This window comes from Triplophysa rosa, linkage group LG17 (genome assembly GCF_024868665.1).
Source record: "Triplophysa rosa linkage group LG17, Trosa_1v2, whole genome shotgun sequence".
NCBI classification, from domain to species: Eukaryota; Metazoa; Chordata; class Actinopteri; order Cypriniformes; family Nemacheilidae; genus Triplophysa; species Triplophysa rosa.
In genome coordinates, this window is record NC_079906.1 from 22,799,729 (window position 1) to 22,824,727 (window position 24,999).

At 38.7% G+C, this 24,999-nt stretch overlaps 1 protein-coding gene and 1 long non-coding RNA gene across 3 annotated transcripts in view; both read left to right on the forward strand.

Annotated features, from left to right (window-relative positions):
- dtx1 (deltex 1, E3 ubiquitin ligase) overlaps positions 1-24,999 on the forward strand; it is a 43,627-nt gene that overhangs the window by 7,964 nt on the left and 10,664 nt on the right. Inside the window, exon 3 of the mRNA XM_057356175.1 lies at positions 8,019-8,739. Within this exon, the coding sequence (XP_057212158.1) occupies positions 8,019-8,739 (721 nt within the window). The remainder of the gene's footprint in view (positions 1-8,018; positions 8,740-24,999) is intronic.
- Positions 16,661-21,026, forward strand: LOC130567789 (uncharacterized). 2 transcript variants are annotated; one of them, XR_008964640.1, is made up of 4 exons: positions 16,661-16,931; positions 17,767-17,841; positions 18,153-18,241; positions 18,549-21,026. It is a non-coding gene; the product is annotated as an uncharacterized LOC130567789 (long non-coding RNA). The 2 variants fall into 2 exon arrangements; XR_008964641.1 differs by lacking the exon at positions 16,661-16,931 and adding an exon at positions 16,942-17,381.

Here is a 24,999-nt window from a genome sequence, read left to right on the forward strand (position 1 = left end):
TGTATATTTTAAGTTCTCAAACTCTCATGACTCTTTTTCTCAGGAGAAATATCAGATACGCAGATGAGATTTAAGCAAAAGTTTCCGTTTGCTCTCCATTTGATATCTAGGAGACATAATTGTGATATTAGAGAGATTGTTCTTTCTTATGGGTGTTATTTCAAATTTTAAGCAAAGGATAATTTACAACTAGCCGCGCATTAAAGCCGTGCATATTAAATCCTATAATGCACGGCTAGCCGTGGATTATCCCGCTTATACCATGGTCACTTGCCAAGTTAAAGCTGTTATTGATGTTTACAGTGTAAGTTTTGACCAGACAGGTGAAAATGGCAGTTATTTTCCTCAGTTAATTTCAAATGTTAATCAAACTTACTGGAACTACCCGTGCATTAAACCTTTTTAATGCACACCTTCCAGCCAATCAGAATCTAGTATTCAAACTAGGGCTGCAGCTATCGATTCTTTTACTAATCGAGTATTCTACTGGTTTTTCCATCGATTAATCGGGTATTCGGATAATAAGTACTTTTTCTTTATTAAAAAGCAATACTAAATATACAAGAGAAAATAAGACAGGTCTCTTAAAATGAGTAAAACAACTAATTTGTTTCATTTTTAGAACAATTAGTTTTTATTGCTGAAATAGCATACATTAATATCTGTGAAAACTAAACCCATTTAGTACATTCCATTGCCATATTAAATTCAAAATGCAATATAATACAAATATATAAATAAGAAACATGAATAAAAATGGAAATAATAATTTCAAACAATAGCCTATGACTTTTATTTTGGCAGGTTGTCAGAAGACGCATATTTTTTAGTATGTCTGTTTCTTCACTCAAACAATAACATGTTTGTGAAATAAACTCTCAGCGCAACTCTCAGTGGCAGTTTTTTACCACCGCAGTGGTAATAGACAAATCGACCGCGGTGGTTGAGAAATATATATTATTTACATAAATAATATTTATATTATTATATTTGCGTGTAGCAACCACATGACGAGTGGAAGAGAAATATAGACCTTATTTAAATACTTGAAATTGTTAAATAATTGAAATATGATATCTGAAATAAATGAGGATGAAACATCCGTCAATGTTTAACGCGCAAATCCATCAGTGAAACGGCACACTACAGCATATAAAACATTTAAATAAACATCAGTAAATAATGAAAACTTAAATGATATAAGAAAGCTAAATACTAAATAAAAAAGCTCTTGTTGCAGTAACTTCAGTCAGTGGCGTATTAACCCTTACAGTCCTTAACAATTCCATTTGAAACAAACTGTTTAAACCTACATTGGCTTTCCTATTCAGATTGCCATAAAAACTTTACTTTTTCCGACTCGTTGATGTGAAACTTACTTGTTGACATTGTCCAGATTAAAATGTGTACAGCTGCACTAAATGCACGTTCAGAAGATGTGCACAGGAGCGCAAATGAAGAGATGTTATGGAGTTTAAATGGACCCTAAACTCACGCGCGATGCAAACGCGCATAATGATAACCACGCGCGGAAAGCTGCTCCGCGAGGGCGCATTTAAACTCCGCAAGCGAGCAGAACAGTATCCGCAAGCGGAAAAGAATCCTCGCGCGGACGCATTTCTGCTCCGCGAGCAAAAACTCATTCCGCGAGCAGAGGCTTTGACGAGCGCGCGCGCGATTCTCTCTATGCTCTCGCAACTGCTCAACACTTGCTCGCACATTGAGTTGACTTCTGAGACTTTGGAGGCGGGACAATGCATGTTAAAAGTTACCAATCAAATGAGGTCTCCGCGCATTTGATTGGTAACTTTTAACATGCACTCACCTACATGCAGTCACCTACAGATTACATGTCTTACTACCGAATGATTAGTGTATTACCTTGCCTTAGCTATGTGTTAGTGTTTTAACAAGTCACATTTTGATTTCTTACATCTGTCAACAAAAATTATGCTATATAATATAGCAGTTAAATTTACATGTCATGTATGACCTATTTAAAACATACTATAATAATATAATTAAATGTCTCCTGTAGTTATTAAATTTGAGTTATCTAATATCTGTTTACTGGCATAGCCCGTTTTAATATTTTCAAAACAAATAAAGCAAAACAAATAAATTATTTAAATTACATTTTAGAGAGTACATCATATTGTAATTTATAATAACTTGTGCTTTGAGTTATACTGTTGTAGCCATTTATTAATTCTCATTTTATAACATTTTCATGAAAATTATTAACAATACAAAAGCAATTATGAATACACATACCAAACTATTTATTTCTAACTTCCTGTCAAGATGCCAAATATGTAAATCCAAAGCCAAGGGCATAACACTGTAACCCAAGTTTAAAAATGGGAAAAAGTATCGTGTTATGCCAAATTAAGACGTCTGTACAACGGGTAAGATACATGTCGGAGACTGTAAGTGAGTGCATGTTAAAAGTGACCAATCAAAGGATCGGAGAAGTCTGCCATTGTCCCGCCTCCAAAGTCTCAGAAGTCAACTCAACGAGCGAGCAAGTGTTGAGCAGTTGCGAGAGCATAGAGTGAATCGCGCGCGCGTTCGTCAAAGCCTCTGCTCGCGGACTGAGTTTTTGCTCGCGGAGCAGAAATGCGCCCCGCGCGAGGATTCTTTTCCGCTTGCGGATACTGTTCTGCTCTCTCGCGGAGTTTAAATGCGCCCTCGCAGAGCAGCTTTCCGCGCGTGGTTATCATTATGTGCGTTTGCATAGCGCGGGCGTGCGCGGATTCCATGCGCGTGAGTTTTGGGTCCATTTAAACTCCATAAGATGTCTCTCCGCAACCGCGGCAAAACCTGCGCGCGCTCCGACACTAAGCAAGCGGGTCATAGCCAGTTTTGATTTTACGTATCTGTTCATTTCACAACAAGATCCATTGCAAAACCCGCAGAATAACCTGGGTTTTGCCGTGCAGGCCCGCGCTCGAACGCACCAACGGAAACGTATGCCAATAATTTCTGTTAATTTAAAATCTTTTAATAAAACCATCCACAACTGAAAGGTTACAACTAGCAATCGTTATCGCAACTCTCATATTTATTACACCTATATTTGTCAGAGTGACGTGCACTACCGCCGGTGGCAGTTCACCGTCATGGCACTTTACCATCGCTGTGGTGCGGTTGTTACGGAAACCGTCACAGCCCTATAAACTATCAGTTATTTATCAGCATGAGAAATGTTTGTGTCTCACGGTGAATGCGTGAGACTTGAGAGCCCTGTAACATGAATAGAGTTTAGCGGACTGTGCGTCAGTAATAACGGTCCGTGGGGAAACGCAGCGCTCCGTGTGTACTGTAGTTAAATGGATTAAACGAGGCCTCGATGATTTTTTGTATTCGAATAACTCGAGTTACTCGAGGAATCGTTTCAGCCCTAATTCAAACTGACCATGGTATAACTCGAAATTTAAGTCATCAATTATTTTAACAGCGTGGTGTGTCTGTTGTATTATTATTCATGTTAAAGTTTGCACACTAAAGTGTTTTATAACAGTTTGTTCACCTGTAAAGGTGATGGAGGGACGGCGGGACGCCTCTCTCTGTTTCTCAGTGTGTGCTCGGCACTCGTCTCATCTGGACTGCTGGAGTGAATAATGTCAGTCAGATGATTTTTGGCGGCAGCTGCCCATGCGGCCAGTGTAGCGTATGGTCACAGTTTTCTCTTTTCTCATTAGGAATGACAGCCAGGTGCTCTTAAAGTCTCCTCTGCGGTGTGAAACATGCAAAACATGGCGTGTCAGATTGTTTGATTGTAGGCTCCGGCCACAGATGCTGTATGAGAAAAGTGGAGGCGGTCATCTCTGTTATCACAGGGGTTTTCCACAGAATGCGAGCGTGTGTGTGTGTGCGTGTGTTGGTTTTATGTTGCAGGAAATGCATTGGTCTTATCTGAAACACAATAATGATGATGTTTGCTGGGTAAAACATTTATTTCTACTGCTCTCTCGGAGTTAATAAGATTGTCTGTGTGTGTGCACGTGTGTGTGTGTGGGAAGGGTAAACCCTACAGTATGGGGACAAAATGTCCCCACAAAGATGGCAATATCCAAAACCCTTGTCCTTGTGGGGACATTTTTTGGTCCCCATGAGGAAACAAGCTTATAAATCATACAGAATGAACTTTTGTGAAAATGTAAAAGAGCAGACAGTTGTGTGTGATTGTTAGGGTTAGGGGGAGGGAATATGAGATACAGTTTGTACAGTATAAAAACCATTGTGTCTATGGAATGTCCCCACAAAACATGGAAACCCAACATGATTGTGCGTGTGTGTGCGTGAGTGTAATGAGGTGTGGATAATTCACAGTGACACTCACACACTGGGCTGTCGCCGGGGCAGCGGACACTTTGTGCACCAACGTCCTTTGGCACAGGACAGTCACGGTGACTCTACACGTGTGTGTGTGTGTGTGTGTGCGTGTGTGTGTTTGTGTTTGGTCTCCTGCTCTGCAACTTTGAGTTTAATGCTGTTCTGTTCCGCAGCTAAACTGCACATTCTGCATCAGCTCTGCTAACTAACAGCCACAAGCACGCACAGACACGGTCAGGTGATTTGCTGATGTTTGCCTGCTTAGTGTGACATCTGAGTGGCATCTTTGAGAGAGATTTAGAGTTTAGCACTTTATAGCTTCAAAAACGTTTAAAAAAGAGAGAGAGAGAGAGAGAGAGAGACATGTACTTAACATTATATTACTGTATCTTACTTTATTCTTTTATTCTGCTACTTAAATGTATATTTCCTTTTGTAAATCTTTGTTTAAAGTAGAGGTATGGGATTTTTTGATGATCTATTTACAGAAATGCAATATAATATACATAACTGTTTCTTCAGAGGTGTATACAGACCTTATGCAATGAAGCGTTATGTTTGTATTACCTTAGAATAAACTATTTCTATCTACATACAGAGCGGGCCTACATGCATTGAATTAGCCGCCATGTTTTCTACAGTAGCCCTAAAGGGACAAACAGCTCTACAAAGCGTGTTTCCTCTCCCTATACCCTGCGGTGCGTAGTCCGGTTGTCCCTGACTTTACAAAGGGGGGAAAAACATCTACTAACTTACTCCTAACTGCTATCTCGCTGTCAGATCAAACGCCTTTAACAGCCAGCGTTGCTATTTACGGTTAGCTATCTCTGCCCTCAAGCGTGCTGTGCAATGCTTAGCTTTATCGTAGCTTAGACCACACAAATAATAATGCAATTCTGTCAGGACCACTGTCGTCAATTATTTAACTTAACTAAACTTAACTAATGTCCGGGCCCGGTCCTCTCTCGCCGTATGCTCCTGCCGCTCGGCCTTTTATGCTTCCGATCTCCTCCGTGGGAGATAAGAGGCCGGTGGCGCCCAGCTGACGCTCATTATCAAACGCATCACCGGCCTCGCTTGCTCCTCCCACGGCTCTCGTCACGCCTCCCTCGTCACACATATATTTAGTTGGGCAGAATGAAACTGTTCTGGGCTTTGCATGGACATATAGCAGGAGCGCAGCAATGCATGTCCTCCCACCTGGGGAACCAGAACAGTTCCTGATGCGTAACAGGATTAAATTAAACGATCCGAAGATACAGACAGATGAGGAGGAGATGGGGATGGAGGTGGGTTTTAAGTGCAACACGATTAAGCAGCTGATAAGGAGCAAAGAAATGCAACTTAAAGTCTAGTGCAGTCTAGTGTGTGTTTTATGACTATTGGTTAACGGTGATCAGCTGCACCTGATGTGATCAGCTGATGCAAGATGAACTCACGTGACCTGCCAGAACTAACGCTACGATTTATATGAATAAAATAAGCAAAGACGACAAGTATATACGAGCAGCACACTGGTTCCAGATAAATAATGACTCTCAAAACTGCTCCGTCACACAGCTCATATTTCAACAACAACAACAACAACATATCTTGATTCTAACAAACAGAAAAACCAATGACACTCTCACACTGATCTGAATCAAAGCATCCTCCTCGGGGGTGATCTTTAGACCATCTTTCTCTCCAATGACTCTCTGCTGGAAAGTATCTCCACAGATATCTGTGAGTACATCTGCTAAAAGCCTCAGTACCGCGGGTCCTAACGCGTCTCTACTGGAAAGTCTTTATAATATTAGCGCAGGTCCTGACTTTAATCCTTCTTTTTACAGTTAAAATCCACAGACCCTTTATTTTATGTAATAAATAAGACATGGCTCTTTCTACAGTCTTTCTAATTCCCGCGTGATCTCTTCCCTGCCTCAACATGTCTCAGCTGACGACATCTTTTTGCACTGTGGTGGCCACCTTCATGTTTGGACTGAGATTTGTTGCAATTCTCAAACTCACCACTAGTGGCCGCTATAAATTCCATTCTAGACCTTTAAACTACACTTTATTTCTGTTTTTATTTATTTACATATATTATAAACCACATACATCACACTCTTTATTTGATTTGATTTGATATGATTTATTGTATTACTATTATTATCTTTCTTTTCGTTTGTTTAAATACTTGCACTATTTGTACGCATCCCAGCTACAAATGCTTTGACAATACGAATGTACACTTTGTCTTGCCAATTAAATTGAAATTGAAATTGTGAGAAAGAGAGAAAGCGAGAGAAACGTGCAGGATGTGAAGCATCAGTGTGGGAATCTCTGCAGGAAGGACATTGAGTCACAGTGTGTGCGTGTGTATGTGAGTGCGTGTGTGTGTGTGTGTGTTTGTGAGTGCGTGTGTGTGTGCATGTGCGTGTGTGCGTGTACGTGTGTGTTGTTATGTACTTACCCTTGTGATGTTCTGTATGTCACAATGAGTCAAGCTAACACCTCCAGACAGATATTGACCGCCCTGCAAAGAAAATGTATTTTCCTATATATTTATTTTTAATATATTAAATCATTTAATATACATTTGAAAATATACACAATAATATATTGTTAACAGGTTACAGCATTACAACATATTAAATAATACATAAAGAATTGCAGCTTTTCATATATTGATAAATATATTCTATTGATTATGGAAAATGTCTATTTAATATATTTCATTATACTTCGTATATGTCCCCTATATTTTTGTTTGGTATGATTAGTCATTATACTCCGGTTTACTTCAATCAAAATGTTTTTTAATGAATATTATTTTGACTGATTCCTCTGTACACATTTAGCATTCTCAGATTGACCTGTATCTGATATCTCTCTTCAGTGTGAAATAGCGTAATAAAGAATAATACTGTAAGATTGTTCCTATGAAGTTGAAGCCGATGACAGCCTGAGTTGTGAATGTGGGGGGGGGGCAGTAATTAAGTTAGCGGTTGCTCCGGGTGAGGGATTTGGATTTTGGTAATTCAAGGTCAGTTGTGTTGTTTCTGCTGATGTTGCTTTGAGGTTGGCCGGTGACTTTCTCTCAGTGCTTGTGTTTGTTTGTTTATTTCTGTGCGACTAAAACGTTACAGCATGTTTGTGGATTGATCTTGAAATATCAATACTTTTAATGCTGATGTTGTATTAAGAGGATTACACAGAAATATAGATTGTTGAAGATGCTTCACACACACACACTTCTCTTAGGAATATGCGGCTGACTGTTAAATGAAGGGTGTGTGTGTTGTGTAATTGTTGTTTTAATGGTTTGTGTAACTGAACAGTGCCGCTCTCCTTCACCTTCACTCTTCCTCCATTCATCTTCCTCTCATCATCGCCCCGGATGTCACGCTTTTCATCACTCATGTCAGAAAATATCCGTCTGTCTTTTTCACTGCAACCATCAGTTCATTTCTTTCTGTCTTTACTGTAAAACCTTGAGCAGATGATCTGTTTTTTGTTATTTGCAAATTTTATTTTTTACGTGCATTGTGATGAAACCACCACGTAAGATCTAATTCTCCGTTGTCTGGTGTGAATCATGTTTTTAATTCTTAGCATTGGTGTTCCCTTCTGAAAACGAATTATTATTTTAACCGTAAAATAAGTAATAACCGTTATTTCACCATCTCTCCCTGTAGGCACAATGCGTCCCGCCCAGCGCAATTTCTACGACCCGTCCTCGGCTCCGGGGAAGGGCATTGTGTGGGAATGGGAAAACGATTGTGGATCTTGGACGGCTTATGACATGGAGTTGTGTGTCAGCGTTCAGAACGCGTATGAGAAGCAGCACCCGTGGCTGGACCTCAGCTCTCTCGGCTTCAGTTACGTGGTGGACTTTGACGGGATGTCCCAGACCAACCGCCAGAGTCAAAGAAAGCGCCGTATCCGCCGACGGATGGACCTCGCCTACCCGCTCATCGCCGGATCCATCCCCAAATCGCAATCCTGGCCGGTGGGCACCAACTCGGGCACGCCGTGCACGTGCCAGCAGTGCCTCCTGGTCCACAGCACGCGGGCGGCGTCCAATGCCATCCTGGCCCTGCAGCAAAGGAGGAAGTTGTTCGGGACGGAGGGCGGGGCCAAACAGACTGGAGCTGTCGTGAGACAGAGCAACACCTTCGCCGGCACTTCCCTCTGGTCTGCCTCGACGACGGTTGCCGGGGGTCATCATAACAACATATCGATAGGGGGAGGAGGGGGTGGGAAGGTGGAGATGAGCGGGGTCAATTTCCCATGCACCCCGGCGCTGGTGACCCTCCCTACCAAACACTTGCTTACTATTAATGGACAGAATAATCTGAACCGCCCGGGGACGCAGCGAATCACGGTGACGGCAAACCGTGGAACCATCCCACCTGGGTAAGACACAAACACACACTAGTGTAAATATATTGTGTATGAGCATTTAAACCGAAAAATTATAGATGGCATGAAATCAAAATAAAGATCCTCGCATTTCAGATTTTCTTTATTGTGTATGTGTACTGTTGTGTACTGTTTACTATGGTAAACCAGAGCATAAGTGAAGTGTGCTGATGCTACACTGTTAAAGTATATAGTAGTATTCTGTAGTATTATCTATAGTATAGTGAATTGAAAAACTAAAGTAAATACAGTATACATTCATATTTACCATAGTAAAGTGTAGTATTAGCGAAGTAATATGACACTATTAATGTGTACTTTAGTATTCTGTAGTATTATCTATAGTATAGTGAATTGAAAAACTAAAGTAAATACAGTATACATTAATAGTTACTGTAGTAAAGTGTAATATTAGGGTACTTAATGTCAATGTGTAGTATTCTGTAGTAATACTGTATATACACATTAGTGATCTGTGGATAAGCTATAGTAAACGCTGTAGTATACTTTATTATTTACTATAGTAAGGTTATAAAGCAGGATAGAATCTTACTATAATTTTACTGTTGTGGTATACTGAAGTATTTGTGGGATGTTTACTGTATGATTTAATGTATTAATTCAGTGCAGTGTCACTAAACTCCTCCCCTCACAGTGAATTGTGGGTAATATCATCTGTATACTGCTTTTTATATAGAACTTTTTACAATTTTGGGTTGTTGCAAAACAGCCTAACAAAAACATCTGTTGTAGTTGTGTCGTTTGGTGTCAGAGCAGTTGAACAAAGTAACATTTGTGTGTACTTTTTACTTGATTTGTTTATTTTTGGTGTTGGTATAACATTGCTGTGTCACTCGTTGTATTAGCGATACTGTTTATCTATCATCTTGAGCTGTTAAATAATCAATAATGTCCTTACATGCGCACGCGTGCACACACACACACGCACGCACAGCACACGCACACGCACACGCACACACACACACACACACACACACACGCACGAACACGCACACACACACACACACACACCTGGTCCAGCTGAACAGCTGCACAGAACATAACATCATTACAGGCTCTCACTGTGTATGTGTGCGTGTGGTGTGTGTGTGTGTGTGTGTGTGTGTGTGTGTGTGTGTGTGTGTGTGTGTGTGTGTGTGTGGTGTGCGGTGTGTGTGTGTGGTGTGCGGTGTGTGTGTGCGTGTGAAATCATGCCTCGATACACGGGGCGGGAACAAGAATAATAGATCAAAGAAACAGTCTCAACACAAACACACTCCACGCCGCACGCAGCCACGCAACGCACACCACAACACACACAGAGTAAAGCACTTGAGCAAGGGGTGTAAATTGTAGTAACTGTGAAAAATGTTCTCTGATACCACACACACGCACATGCGCACACACACTGAGAGACACACACACGCGCACACACAGAGTAAAGCACTTGAGGAAGGGGTGTAAATTGTAGTAAATGTGAAAAATGTTCTCTGATGCCACGCACACACACACACACACACGCACACGCACGCACACACACGTGTACACACATGCACACTCATGCGCACACACGGAGTAAAGCACTTGTGGAAAGGGTGTAAATTGTAGTAAATGTGAAAAACGTTCTCTGATACCACACGCACACACACTGAGAGACACACACGCAGTCGAGGCATTCTCAGCAGTTCGATGTGAACGTGTTTAAAGAGAGAGACCGATGAGTTAACTTTGTTCCCAGGCGAGCGGTTCCACACACAGGATGAATGTGGTTAACACAACATAAACACACATGTGGAGATGCAGAACGGTAAACAGGTTTTCTCTCAGCTGTGAAACGCTTCTGCTTGTTAAACAGTGACAGAAAGAAAGAAAGAAAGAAAGAAAGAAAGAAAGAAAGAAAGAAAGAAAGAAAGAAAGAAAGAAAGAAAGACCACTGTATGGTTCTGTCAGATCAGAATCAGAGAATCTTTAATCTTTTGCACATCTCACACATTTCTCATCTTGCCGCCGCCTTTTAGTTGTTAGCCCTTTTTTTCATTCAAGTTTTTTTATTGCTTGTTTGGAAGGTAAGTGGGTAACAAAATACAATATAAGAAAACAAACGACAGCATCACCCTGCTAGTAATAGCATGGCGCTAACAACACCAAGGTCATGGGTTCAATCCCAGGGATTGCGAATATTTAGAAACAAATGTAAAGTATCATGAAATGTAAGTTGCTTTGGATAAAAGCGTCTGCCAAATGCATCAATGTCAAATGTAAATGTAATAATGATGGGTTACAGATGAACAGATTTCTATAGACACGGTTGGAGCAATAAAGGAAGTACCAGACATATCAAAGAATTATAATCTAGTCATTCTGAATTATTATTGTTATATATGTCCTAAATGGAGTCGACCCGTCCTCTTTGAATCCATTTACTCTATTGAGCATAGATTCATAAGATGCAATTTCAATCATTGCATTCGTCCATTCTTTCATTTCTGGGGTTTTCACTGTCTTCCAATGTCTCAGAATAATCCTGCTGGCCGTTATAAGACAAACCATTATAACAGAAAAGACACGTTTAGAAACGTTTGGTCATTGGAACTTGTCACCCAGTAAACAGAGTTGGGGCTTTAAAGGTATTGTGGAGCCATACCAGCAACTTACGACATCCACAACTCGTTTCCAAAATGGTTTAACTAGGTTACATTTCCAGATACAACATAGAAAGGTGCCAATTTCCAAATGACGTTTCCAGCGCAAATTGTCTTTCATCATGCCAAATGGTCCTAAAATTTCCCAATTCATTACTTCTAAAGGAGTTTACCATTTGATATGTGAAGATTTATAAGAATTTTTTAAAATATCTTGGGATAGGATTGTCCTCCATGGGGCCAACTCCAGACAATATACTATCACGTATCTGTAAGAACTTCCAGAAGTTTTCTTTTCCTACTAGATTGTAACTCTTCGTTAAATTTTCATAAGACCTTAACACCCCTTTCTCATGCACTTATACCTTGCTGGTGCCAATACTTCCAATAAATCATTTTTTTTACCAATTTGAATTGCCGTGAGATCATTTGAATATTTTGTGTATTCTAACCCAGAGATCTCTAGTATGAATATTAGCCTTTCTTAAATATTAGCAAACATAACGAAACGGACTGCTGAGAGACCTTTCAGTCTTAAACGCATGACAACAGGAATAGGGAAACTTAAAACAAGCCTGAAACATCTGTGTGTGTGAGCACCTGTCGTGGTTTTGAGTTGTTTCGTTTCTTTGTAAGGACACTTTTACGCTTCAGTTTCATTTACCTGTCGTGTGATTTTACCATCACCACAAGAGGGCAGAATCTGACAGAGATGCCCTTTATCAAATATCACAGAAACAAGACATGAATCAAAGCAAAGCAAAGTAAGATTCTGAAACTTCTAACATCGTTAATATGAGCTCAGGCAACACTTATATATTTGGTAAAGTTTTTGAGGAACCATCGTTCAAAGTTGTTAGAACCATTTCGGTTCCCTCAGTCAAACGTTCTTAAAAGGATCATTTCATTCTAACCTTTTAACTAAAAAAGGAAAATTTTGTGTTTCAGAAAGGTTCAGAGCTTTTGTTGATCTCTTTACATAATTTACATTGTTATCATTAAACATAAATTGTTGCTATTTATGTTCATTTTTAATTGTTGTTTTTTATATGATTTTGAAGTGAATACTGATTTATTTTAGTGTGTGTATATTTATATATAGATTTTGTAAAGTTCAGATGCAAAGTTAGGCTCCTGTGTTTTGGTTTAGTGATTTCAGTTTAATGGCAATTAATAAGTACTCTTTGCCATTAAAATGAAATAACTTTTATTATAAACATCAGAGGCTGATAAAAATATACATACATACACATATATACATACTGTATACATACAGAGACACATACAGTATACACATACACACATATATACATACACATACACATATATACTGTACATACATAAACACATATAGGCATACACACACACACACACACACACACACACACACACACACACACATGACTGAGGTTCCCCTATGATTATGAGCAAAGAACCACTTTTAGTGCTAAATAGTGTGTTGGAGCCACAGTCAAGAAACAATGCAGTGGTGATGAACTGTCCTTAAGTAGTTTGGTAAATGTACGTGTTGTAGCCTCATCACGCCTCTCACTCATAATGGAAATTTGGCAGTTGAGAGACCTATTATCTGACAACAACAGTTTTGGATCCTCTCTCATCAGAGAGACCTTTGGGTAGTCCGCCCCAGACTGGGCTAGCATACTCAAGAACTGGTCGAATAAAAGTCAAATACATTTGTGATAGAACATCACAAGGAAGACCCGCTTTTTTTGAAATACCGAGATAATAGAGTCTAGGGCGCATCTAAATAATCATGTAGGCTACTTGATGTGGGCATCCCATGACAAATCGGAAGACTTTTTGTCCACTAACTGCATGTCCTAAAATGACAGGTGATGAAGGGCAGGGAATGTTATCACCTTTCCTGGCACTGATGATCATGTCAACTGTCTTAGCCCCGTTCATTTCTAAAGTAAATTCCTGTCCCCATTCTGCCACTGAATCCAAGGCCTTCTGAGTTAGCCCAGGTAAAGATGCCATTAAGAGCTCAGTGATTGTTAAATCATTGGCATATTTCACTGGGATTAATGAAGAAGGCAAATGTTAATCCAAGGCGTTAATGCAGATGACAAAAAGCAGAGGGGATAAAAGTCTACCCTGCGGAACACCAGCAGGAATTAAATAGGAATTGGACACATCGGAGACCCACTTCACCTTTTGCTCTCTGTTACTCAGATAGCTTCTCACACTAAGCCAAAGTGGTCGTCTAACATTCATGTCGGCTAAAGCATGAAGCAGTTGTCAGTGATCAATTGTATCAAAAGCTTGAGTAAAATCAACAAAGACAGAATGAATATCCAATTTAGGGTTGCTATAAGTGCATCGTGCCAATGTTGTAAAATATGAATCCGAGCAGTGTCAGTTGATCTATTCGCCATGAAGCCATGTTGCGAGGGTTCAATCAGTTATCAGCTACCTATTCCAGAATGGCATCACTAAGAGTTCCTTTATACACTTTCCCAACACAGCAAAGTAATAAAATCTGGCAATAATCTGCTGGAAAACTGGGCTTTGCTTTTTTGGGGACAGACTTAACCATAGCTTCCTTCCATTGTTTTGAAAAAATATTGTGTACCATGCGCGTATTAAAGATATCACATAGCACTGGAGCTAGCTTCTCATAAAAGGTCTTTAGTACCCAAGGAGGAATATTATCAGGACCGGAGGCCTTTGCTGCATTGACTTTACGAAGTTTGGTCTTGACTTGTGCTTTACTCAGAAGAGGAACAATACAGTTGGACAACTTACAAATAACTATAGCTTGTCATTTTTTTGTTTGTTTGTTTTTATTTACGGACTGCATGCAGCGTAAAAACAGCTGTGGTGACCCCTGATAACGGGAGCATGCCGAAAGAGAGAGATTTACTGGTTGTTTACTTGTCTTTAATAACCACCACTTTATGGAAGAAATTAAGAAATGCTTGCGGAAGGTGTGTATTGTTTAGGGGCCATTAACATCTAAAACTTGTGGAAAATGCAGGATGCGCCGCTTTCTCACCATCTCCGTTTAGGGCTACTGTAGAAACAACATGGCTAATTCCATGTAAGGGGACCCGCGGTGTATGTAAATGAAAATAGCTCATTAACGTAATAAAAACATAACGCTTCATTATGTAAGGTCCTTATACACCTCTGAAGGCATAGTTATAGATATTATATTGCATTTCTGTCAATAGATCCTCCAAAAAGTCTTTAAGTCATTAACAAATTCATTTAGCCCATTGCTGAACACACAGTATCGATGCTTTATAAAATGTAAGTGTACATTTCATAATACTTTAAATATCATTGTGCGGTGTTTGTTATAAATTAAAGTTATTAAGTCAGGAATTATTCTTTAAAAACACAATGTAAAAAATAATGGTAATCTGTCGATGTTTTACCAGAAATAAAACTTTCAGAGGAGGAAACATCACCACTATACCATGGCAGGAGCTCTGTCTATTCATGGTCTGAGGGTTATGGAGAAGACAACGAAATTAACCACAACCGTTCAGATGAGACATGAATTCTGACAGTGGGGTTTTCATTCAAGTGTGTATGGTTATTTCACTAGAATACACTGACCCTGCAACGTGGCAAGTAATTTGAACCCTCAATACAATTAAACAATGCACACAATAATTTATGCAAATTAAATTGTGATCTCATAGCTCATAACCTCTCCACCTCTTTCCTCATTCATATGACCATTATCTGATACCTCATCAGTCCCTTCTTTACTGCTTGCCAGTAATGTTTAGAGAGATTTTCATACATCACTTCCCAGAAAAATGTGTCACAAGGTACATTATTTTGCGGTGTTATTAAATAACAAGCTAAGTCTTTACTTAGAAGATTTTTACCCTCATTCGTTGATGTGTGATTTTAAGAAGACAACTTCTGTGATTTTAAAGTTCTGCTCTTTTCCTTTTAGCCACTTCTCCTGTGATTTTAAAGTTCTGCTCATGTCCTTTTAGGAAAAGGTTGTCCTAAGGAAAGTTCAACAACCTTTTGCTGTGCATCACAGCTGTTTCCCAATATTTATTTAAAAAAAGTTTCCTTGCTTTCTTATTTGAACATTTTCAAGTAAGCTACTGTATTTTACTTTTATGTATGAATACATTGAGATTCATAGAACAGATCTTGCAGAAATGCTTATTTGTATACAGTATGAGAGGCCAGATGTATTTGTACCCTGGAAAAGCACTGGAATCATAGTCTGGACTTACTAAGGGGACCAAACCTCCCAGTTTCTGAGGTCTGACCCTTTCTGTCTACCATACACAGGGGGAAATATATTATGATAATGCTGTTCTTTCTGACTAAATTAAATTGAAAAAGGACATCTCATTTTAACAATTTTAACACGAAACGTGAAACCGATTTAGTCATAGAACCGTAAATCAGAAGGAAGCTTGTGATTCTGTTAGGGTTTTTGAGGGAACTGTACACATTTTGTCCTATTTACATATAAAATTCATAGAGAACAACCTAAGGCACGATTTTTAAAGACCAATGACTAATGTAAATTAAGGCAGGTTTATATGTGAAATGGAACAGGAATAAGTTAATGCCTCGGTTGTTAGCATATATATGCTGCTAACACGTTGAACCCTATGGCATCTCTGTCCCGGTCAACAAGAGCTTAAGAATATAAAGAGCCTGGTTTAATGTGCTACTGTAGGCCTTACAACTCTGGGATCATTGAGAAATATTTTTGCTTACAATTCAAATTTGTAATAACATCATGTACAATAATGTAATGACTTTTGTCGGTATTTATCAACAAAAAAGTATAATAAAGTTTTACATTGATCATTCTTTATAAACATATTGTAGAAGTCCTAAGAATGTTATGGTTCACAGATTCAGCTTTGAGGTAAGAAAACAGCGCCATCTCGTGCCGCAATGATGGGAGAGGTCAAAGTGAAGTTGATGCTTTCGTCAGAATGGTTTAGGCGAGACATAAATAAACATTTATGGGTCACTTGAAGTCAGACAATCTAGCCTACCTGTGACGTGAACTTAACAGTCATCGAGTGGTGCAAATTTAAGGCAACACCAGACGTCCGCTTATTCGACATGCTAGATTTCTAAGGCGAATACAAAAAAATAAAACCAAGAGATGAGTATATAAGTGGATTTAGTAAATTACTGTCTTCATTTTAATTCAGGCGGACACGACGATACGGCGTTCCTCCTCTAAAGTGATGGCGGCGCAATGCACCACAGTCGTTCTGTGTTCAACCAAAGAAGAAGACGACGCAAAAGCGCGGGAACGACAGCGCCTCTCGGCAACAAGAAGCATAGTGACGGAACTCAGCAGGACTTACCAAGAAGATCCGTTTAATTCATTTCTAAGCAGCGTAATGGAACAACTGTTAAAAACACGAAAGAAGCAAAGATGCCGATCAACGAGGATTCATTATGTTGATTATTGTTCCATTTTACCTTATAAAAACACGAAAATAAGTTGACCTCGTGCAGTTCCTTTTTGCTACAGTTTGTTGAATGGACCCAGGAGGGGAATATGTATAAAAGGTAAGCACTTCACCTGCTCAGCTGACCGTTATTGCTTTGAGGCGAAAATACGTTAAATATGATCAGGTTTAGTGAAATTAGTTCTCAATGGCGGAATTGTTGGTCATTATATAAGTTACAAACGTTACTATTTTGCATTATGGGGTCATTCAAACAACGCACAACCCTTGTGTTTTTAACGGGACTTGGCAAAGTTAAGAGTTTAGTGTGGCTCGGCTTGCTCTCCTGCTTGAGAGTACCACTTGCATCAGGTCCGCACTCCGCACCGCCCTTTTTTGTAACGTAGCTGAGTTTAATGGCGCGCCGCCGAAGCTTCAAAACACACGGGAGAATCGCTTCTGTATGAGCTTAACTTTATATGAACATACGTACGCACCAAAGTGTAACTTATTACGCAGACCGAAACAGCTAACGAAAAGCATAAGAAAGACATGGAAACTAATCAGAGAGGTGAGTTGTTAAACTAGCATTGCTGTCACTCCTGTTTACTAACACGGCTGCGCACGATAACATTTTCTCATCCATTGCTGCGATGTAACTTTTATCAAGTCACCTGCCGTTATAACCAGTAACGCTAGCTGACATTTATTGGGCCGGTTTCACCCGACTAAATATCAAACGACATTGAAATACCTTAAATATGTATTCTGAGGATGTTAGCGACCAAACTTGGTGAGGTACCTGTAATGGCGACCGACGGTACAGCGATGCCCTTAAGAAAACTAAACCGTGGTGATCAACGGGAAAAGTTATTGAGCTAGGTTGATGCATTTTTCGACATGTTGGGTATTCAGAAGTAACCATGAACTGTGTTTTATGATCATTCTGACCGCAGACAACACACTTGCGCGTGTGTGGAGGTTTCTGCTCAGGACTTGGAGACTCTGTCGCCGTGGGTCTGATAACTCCGGTGAGATTTGAGATGTCATTAGACAACATTTTATACGTCATTAACAAACATGATCGGTCCTGTTCCCAAACAGATTAGTTCGTGACACGAGCATGGGAATTTAAATAAGATGTATGAAAAGTTCGTGACACTTTTTTAAACATTTGTAAAAATACTTTTACAGATTGTGGGTTTGATAATGCTACCAAATAAACTTGACATTATAGTGTCGTTCAAATGGAAAAGTATTGTTGCCATTCTTGCATGTCATTCTTTGTAAACACTATGAAAAAACTGAACTAAATTAATTTAAATTTGCAATGATTCACCAGGAATAAAGCTTTCTGTGGAGGAAACATCACAGAGCTCTGTCCGTCCATGGTTTGAACATTTCGGATATGACAATGGAGTTTAGTTCATGGTAAGAGAACCAATGACAGTTGGAACACTTATGCAAATTGGGAAAAATATACAGCTTTAACTGGACATTCTCTTAAATACAGTGTGGTTATTTTATCTGCAGTATAAACAATGGGAATAAGGCACACAAGGACACGGAACATATTATGAAAAATGATGTTGTTGTTCTCTTTACCTCCTTTCTCAAAAACAGATGACCATGAAGATGAATTTGTCTACCCCAGCCATCATATACCTGTTCCACAGCCAAACTTGAACATACTTTAACCAGTTTTTTTACATTCATTTTTTGCCTTTATTTTATACAGTGCAGTCGTAGAGAGGACAGGAAGCGAAGTGGGAAAGAGAAGGGGCTGGGGCACACTAAACTCTTCTGGCACTGTGGGAGTGATGTCTTGCCACTTGGACCATGTCTCCCTCATTTTCCTGCCATGATGAAGCAACTTCCCTATTTTTCTCCCTGTGGATGTGCAGAACTTTTATACTGTGTGTGTAAAACAGACCTGAGGAGGGTTACGCCAATGAAACGCTGCATTCTACTGTACGCGTTCCTGCTGACTGCGATTTCCAAGGTTTCCAGCCACATGATCTGAGCCAGTCTTGAGCACTCGCATACGCTAGGATATTTTCAAACTGTTTGATTTTATCGCCACATGATTTTGTAGTGAGTGCCACACAATGACAATGTGGAACTAGTACAGCAAGTCTCAGTACAGAACTGTATAAACAGAGAAAGGGCAGTCAAGTTCTCGCATGAATTTATGTGAAAACTATTCTACGTTGTTGCCACGACTACATCAAAGGTCTTATTATTTGTGCACATCTTAGCAGTGTGTTGTGTACAGGGCTTGACATTAACACCCGCCAAATGCAGGTAGATTTCAGCCACTCCCACTAGCCATTTTGGCAGGTTGGATATAATTTTTTTATAATTGTAGTTTAAAAAAACTACGGAAGTCGCATACGTCGGCCGCATACGTCATCAAGGTTTTTATTTCAGGTTTTATTTCAGCAAATACTGTTACGTTTAACAGTAAGAATGAAACTACAACGATTACATCTTAAAGGTCCAGTGTGTAATTTTTTGGAGGATCTATTGATAGAAATGCAGTAGTTATGTATATTATATGTCTTCAGAGGTGTATAAAGAGCGTACACAATGAAGCGGTATGTTTTTATTACCTTAGAATGAGCTATTTCTATCTATGTACATCGCGGGTCCCCTTGCATATAATTCGCCATGTTCTGTCAGCCGTTGTAGTGTTTCAAACGGAAGGGGTGGAGTGAGCGGTTGGTTGCAATTCGCAACCTTGCCGCTAGATTTTACTGACTGGACCTTTGAGAAATAAGTGTTAATTTTATGGGTTTTTTTTTTTACCTGAAATGAGACAACCTCGATGACGATATGCGGTCGATAAATGCGACCTTCGAAGGACGCAGCACATGTTATTGGGAAGAAAAGTTGACCCTTCACAGACTACGTGTTGATGTACGACTAAGTATTGTGGGTTTTAAATATAGCTAAATCAAGCAAAATGGCTCTAAATCAAGTAATTTTAGCATGCCAAAGTCAACTTTAATCATAAAATGTATATTCCAAACCAAAAAATTGTGGCCAATGAAAATGCTGAGTTGCTAGTAACTTTGGAAAACCACTAGCCACTGTGGCTAGTGAGCAAAAAGGTTAACGTCAAGCCCTGATTGTGAAGTATGCACACTGCTACCTAGAGGTGGCAGATGACAAAAAACCTGTCTGCCTTATTAAGTTATTGTTTCTGTGAGTTTTTTTTGTTGTTGATAGTAGCGACTGCTCATTTAACCAAAGGTCTTGTTGTTTGGGCACATCGTAGCAATGTGTTGTGTAGTTTGCGTCCTTGCTACGAAAATAATACGTTAGATGACAAAACCCTGATTGCGTTAAGTTACTGTAAATATTAGCTTGACCTACATAATGACATTTTTTTTATCTTGTTAATATTTTTTATGCACTGTTGCAGTTTACACATAAATGCTTTCTGTCTTCCAGAATATACATTTCTGCCAAAAATTACATACAGCTGTCAGAACGCCTAATAGCAGCAGGGTAAAAAAAGAGTTAGAGATGGAGTAAGTCACCCTGATTAATATTTAACGGTGTTGTTCCTCAGGATTGTTGACCCTTAGGGCATTACTTAACACTTGAAATTATGCTCCTGTAGCTGTAACTGGAAAGCATGGTGCTTGCAACACCAATGTTGTGGGTTTAATGCCCAGGAAACACATACTGTGTAACATGAATGTATTCTAAGTTATCATGTTATGGAAGAACAAGCGGTAGTTAAATCTGTCTGCTAATATACTTGCCCAGTTAGATTTTAGGGGAAACCTAATGACAAAAAAACCCCTAAGACAGACATTGCTGTGGAGATGTCGCAATATGTCTCTTATCTAAGCATTTATCCATGTCCAATTTCATATTTTTCTGTCATAGGGTTAGTGTCACATTGCAACATGACGATCACTTTAAGTGCCATTACAAGTTTTGTCATGTTAATCGCTGGCTTACATTGGTTTACAGTGTACAAATAGTTGGAGGTACATTTTTTTTAATTCAAGTCTAATTAGGAATGTATTATAATAGCTTTTTAGGGCTATGTATGAAAGTTGAATTGGCTGAATGTTATTGCTGTACTATGGTTGCACTTAAGTTTAATATAAATGTGCCCTTTGATATGATTAATGGACTGTTTAAAATGTTGTTTGATGTATATTATCAGAATAATTTATTAAATATTAGATTTTATCTACTTACGTTTTGTTCGGGTACTGTGGCCATAACTTACAAAGCAAAATAGTTAACTGAAACACCCACATGCAACTATTGGGTATGCCATTTTTGTATTCTCTTTGACAGTGTGTTTTGTGAGCTATTTCTCAGCTACAACAACCTTTCTTATGTCATCTAAGCCCGTAGGACGGTTAATGATGTCATTTTTCAAACTAGAATTAAATTAAAAGACTAGATTGAAATACATTAATTGTAAGAAGTACAGTATCTTCTCAAAACAAGTTATGCAGTATGTGTTTTTTTTTATTTGTTGCCATTGTAATGCAGTTCCTTTTATGTCTTATGTTTTCTGCAATAAAGCACAAGATACAAATCTGTTCAGTTGCATTAATGGAATATTATACTGGAGGACATGCAGCACATGCAAATAAGCGCGTCTTGTGTCAAGGTGTGAATGACAGGAATGGTGTACAAGATGTAGTTGATGTTTTTGAAAGTAGTATTTGCATATACTTGGATGACTAATTGGATTTTTTAGTCTCTTTTATATATTATCATGAGTAGCATTACATGTCAGTAACTCATTGGTTATTTAAATTTGTAATATACAATTAATGCAAATGTTGTACATATGAAAACCCATCAACACTCAAACATGTCCAAATTACTTTCTTAATACGAATGAATATACTGTAACATAACCCCTAAACTTTAAACAAGAATTAAACGTTCAAGTAGTGCAGGTCTGCAGAATTAAACAGCATTTATTTTAAGAAAATAAAACAACTTACATTTTACACGTTCCTTACTGTAAAATCCACCTCTTTTAAAGTAGCCTAATAAAATGTTAGCCTATATACATACAGTGTATATACACATCAACGATTTAAGCTTACCAATATTAAATAAAGAAAAAAGCATTTATCATGCTTTACCATAGAACCATTCTCCAAAAGATTAACAAAATAGTATAACCATTGCATGGTTAATTAACTAAAAACATACATTATAAACCTAAAAGGGACATATAACTAAACATTTGTGTGCAAAACGCAATGTTGAAAACGGGTTATTGCTGCAGCAGAGGTGTAAACAGTGCATTAATGTTGTTTACATTGACCCGGGACAAATTTACTTAAAGCTACTACAGAACTACAGTTGTGAGCAGTCTGGGTTATGGAGTGACTCGTTTACTGAAGGAAGGCTTTCCGCTGCTTTCGCTCTTGCTGCTAAGAATTTATCAAACTCTAGGAGAGGGAGAGAGAGACACTGGAATTAATCTCTTACAAATTTGTAAAGGTTTGCTAAAGTCATTTATTTTTGCTCAGGAGATGGCTTGTTAAATGAACTGCATTATAAACCTGCCACTAATCCACTCATCTTTATACATTAAGCTAATACATCTTTTACATCCCGATCCAAGATGTGACTTTTCTGTGTGTTGATTGAGAAAATATCAAAAAAATAGCTGCAGAACGGATTTAAATATGTTGACATGTGTATTAGCTAAAATACACAAGATTTAAAAATCTGTTTTTAAAAGAGTTTAAGGTTTGCTTTTCGTTTCAAAAGTACGGATTAAGCCATTCTTCTACCTCAAAATATTTTAAGAAAGAAGATACCTTCGAAGGGGGTGTGGTTTAGTTTGATGTAATGTGGTTCCGATATCTTATAAGTAGTTCAGATTTTGAGATTCGATTAGAGGTATGGGATTATACGATACCTGCGTTGGATAGATTGATTGTATCGATCAATAACTCGAATTGAATCAATTGATGTCGATCGTGAGTCTCTTCAGCTTGGATCGGCTTATTAATTATCGTTATGTTATGCGGACACCGATGTGGTGAGCACTTATTTTTGTCTTGACATGCTCGATAGTCGTATTCTATCTAGGTGCAGCGTTTCGAACGACATAGGTTGTTACACTGCTGTGATTAAGATCACCGCACCCTTCTGCTCACTGCACGATCGTCGACATACGTGCAATAAAGCCTTAGATGTATCAAGTGCGTGTTCGATTCGTCACAGNGCGCACCACACCAACACACGCACAACCACAAGCAACACACACGCCACCACACACACACACACACACACACACACACACACACACGACACACACACACACACACACACACACACACACACACACACACACACACACACACACACACACACACACACACACACACACACACACACACACACACACACACACACACACCACACACACACGCACGCGCACACACGCGCACACACACCACACACACGCACACGCACGCACACACACACACGCACACACACGCACACACACACACACACACACACACACACACACACACACACACACACACACACACACACACGCACACACACACACACACACCACACACACACGCACACACACACACACTAACACCACACACACACATATACTGTACATACATAAACACATATATACGTACACACACACACACACGCACGCACGCACGCACGCACACACACATATACTGTACATACATAAACACATGTATGCGTACATATACACATATATTCATACACATACACATACACACATATGTATACATACACATATATACGTACATATACACATACAGATACGGTCTATATATGTGTTCACGCGTGTTTATTTCAGACACTTTCAGGCTTCACATCATCTCGGTATCTTCCTGTTTGACTTCCTGTGAGAGAGAGAAACCGAGCGTGTGTGTGTGATCAGAAGAGGAAGTGGCTGAAGTTTCTGTGTGTGTTTAGTGTTTAGTGAGAACAGAAGATATAATGGAGACAGATGGAGACTTGGATGATGAATGGTATGGCATTTGAGATGTTTGTTAAGTCATGTTTCTCTCCTCCTCTTTCTTAGCTTTCATTCTTTCAAACTTGTATGCATTAGTGTTGGTGGTTATCAGTTTCCATCATGTAATCTCAGATGTGGTTTTATCATGGTACTGCCACTGTGTGTTGAGTATTGCTTTAGTAAAGTTTACAGTAACTGGAAATTGTCTTCCGGTTTGGAAGTAAGTCAGGCTTCAACATTTACAAACAAATACTGGATGTTTCCTTCTTCATATATTTTTATACTTACTATTAGAAAATATCCTTTGGATGTTTTTTTAAAAGCAGAAGTCCAGGTGATTCTCACGAAACCACTGAAACATGGCAGTAAATATTTGAATTATAAAACATACAATTCGGTAACACAAAAAATGATCATAATAAAGATAATTGTGTTCTCTACCTTAGACAAAACATAATTTTGACATAAACATGAATTATTTATGGATATTATTGCTTTTTCTGCTGATATTCTCATAACTGTATCAGGTCCTGATTTGGATTGGATGTTCTACTAGATGTTCTCAAATGACAGAAAAATGATTGACAGAATATTAATGTAGAATAAAAAATGAAGAAATAGTGGAAGAAAGACGTGTCCAGGACTGATGTTCTCATCCTCCGTAAGGTTTTTTAAAGACTGTTTAAACACACACAAAGATATTTACATTAAGTTTGATTTCATGTGACGAAACACATCTACCAGTACCTTTTAAACTTACTTACTAAAATTACTTCATCTTTTTCTACTTGAACACTTTAAATTATCTTGTCATGCTGTGTACACGACTTTTTCCCTTCTCATGACCGATACATGTAGTTTTCCACATTTAAAGACATTTAATGTGTAATATTCTATTAAAATATAATCCATTAATGTCTTATTATGCATGATCAATAAAAACTTGTTTAGGCATCATGATTCCGCTTGTTTTGACCAAAACATGCTATGAGAATGACCGTTTTAAATGGTTACGGTAATGAGAATTTTTAAGGCCTTTTTTGCACATTTTTTAAAAATTGTGTTAACCTGTCAGTTAAAGTGTTGAAATCAATGCCTTTAAACATGTCATACCTTGTTGTAATTAAATATAACTCTTGGTTGTGTTGTTTTTAGGTGAGGCAGTTTCTCT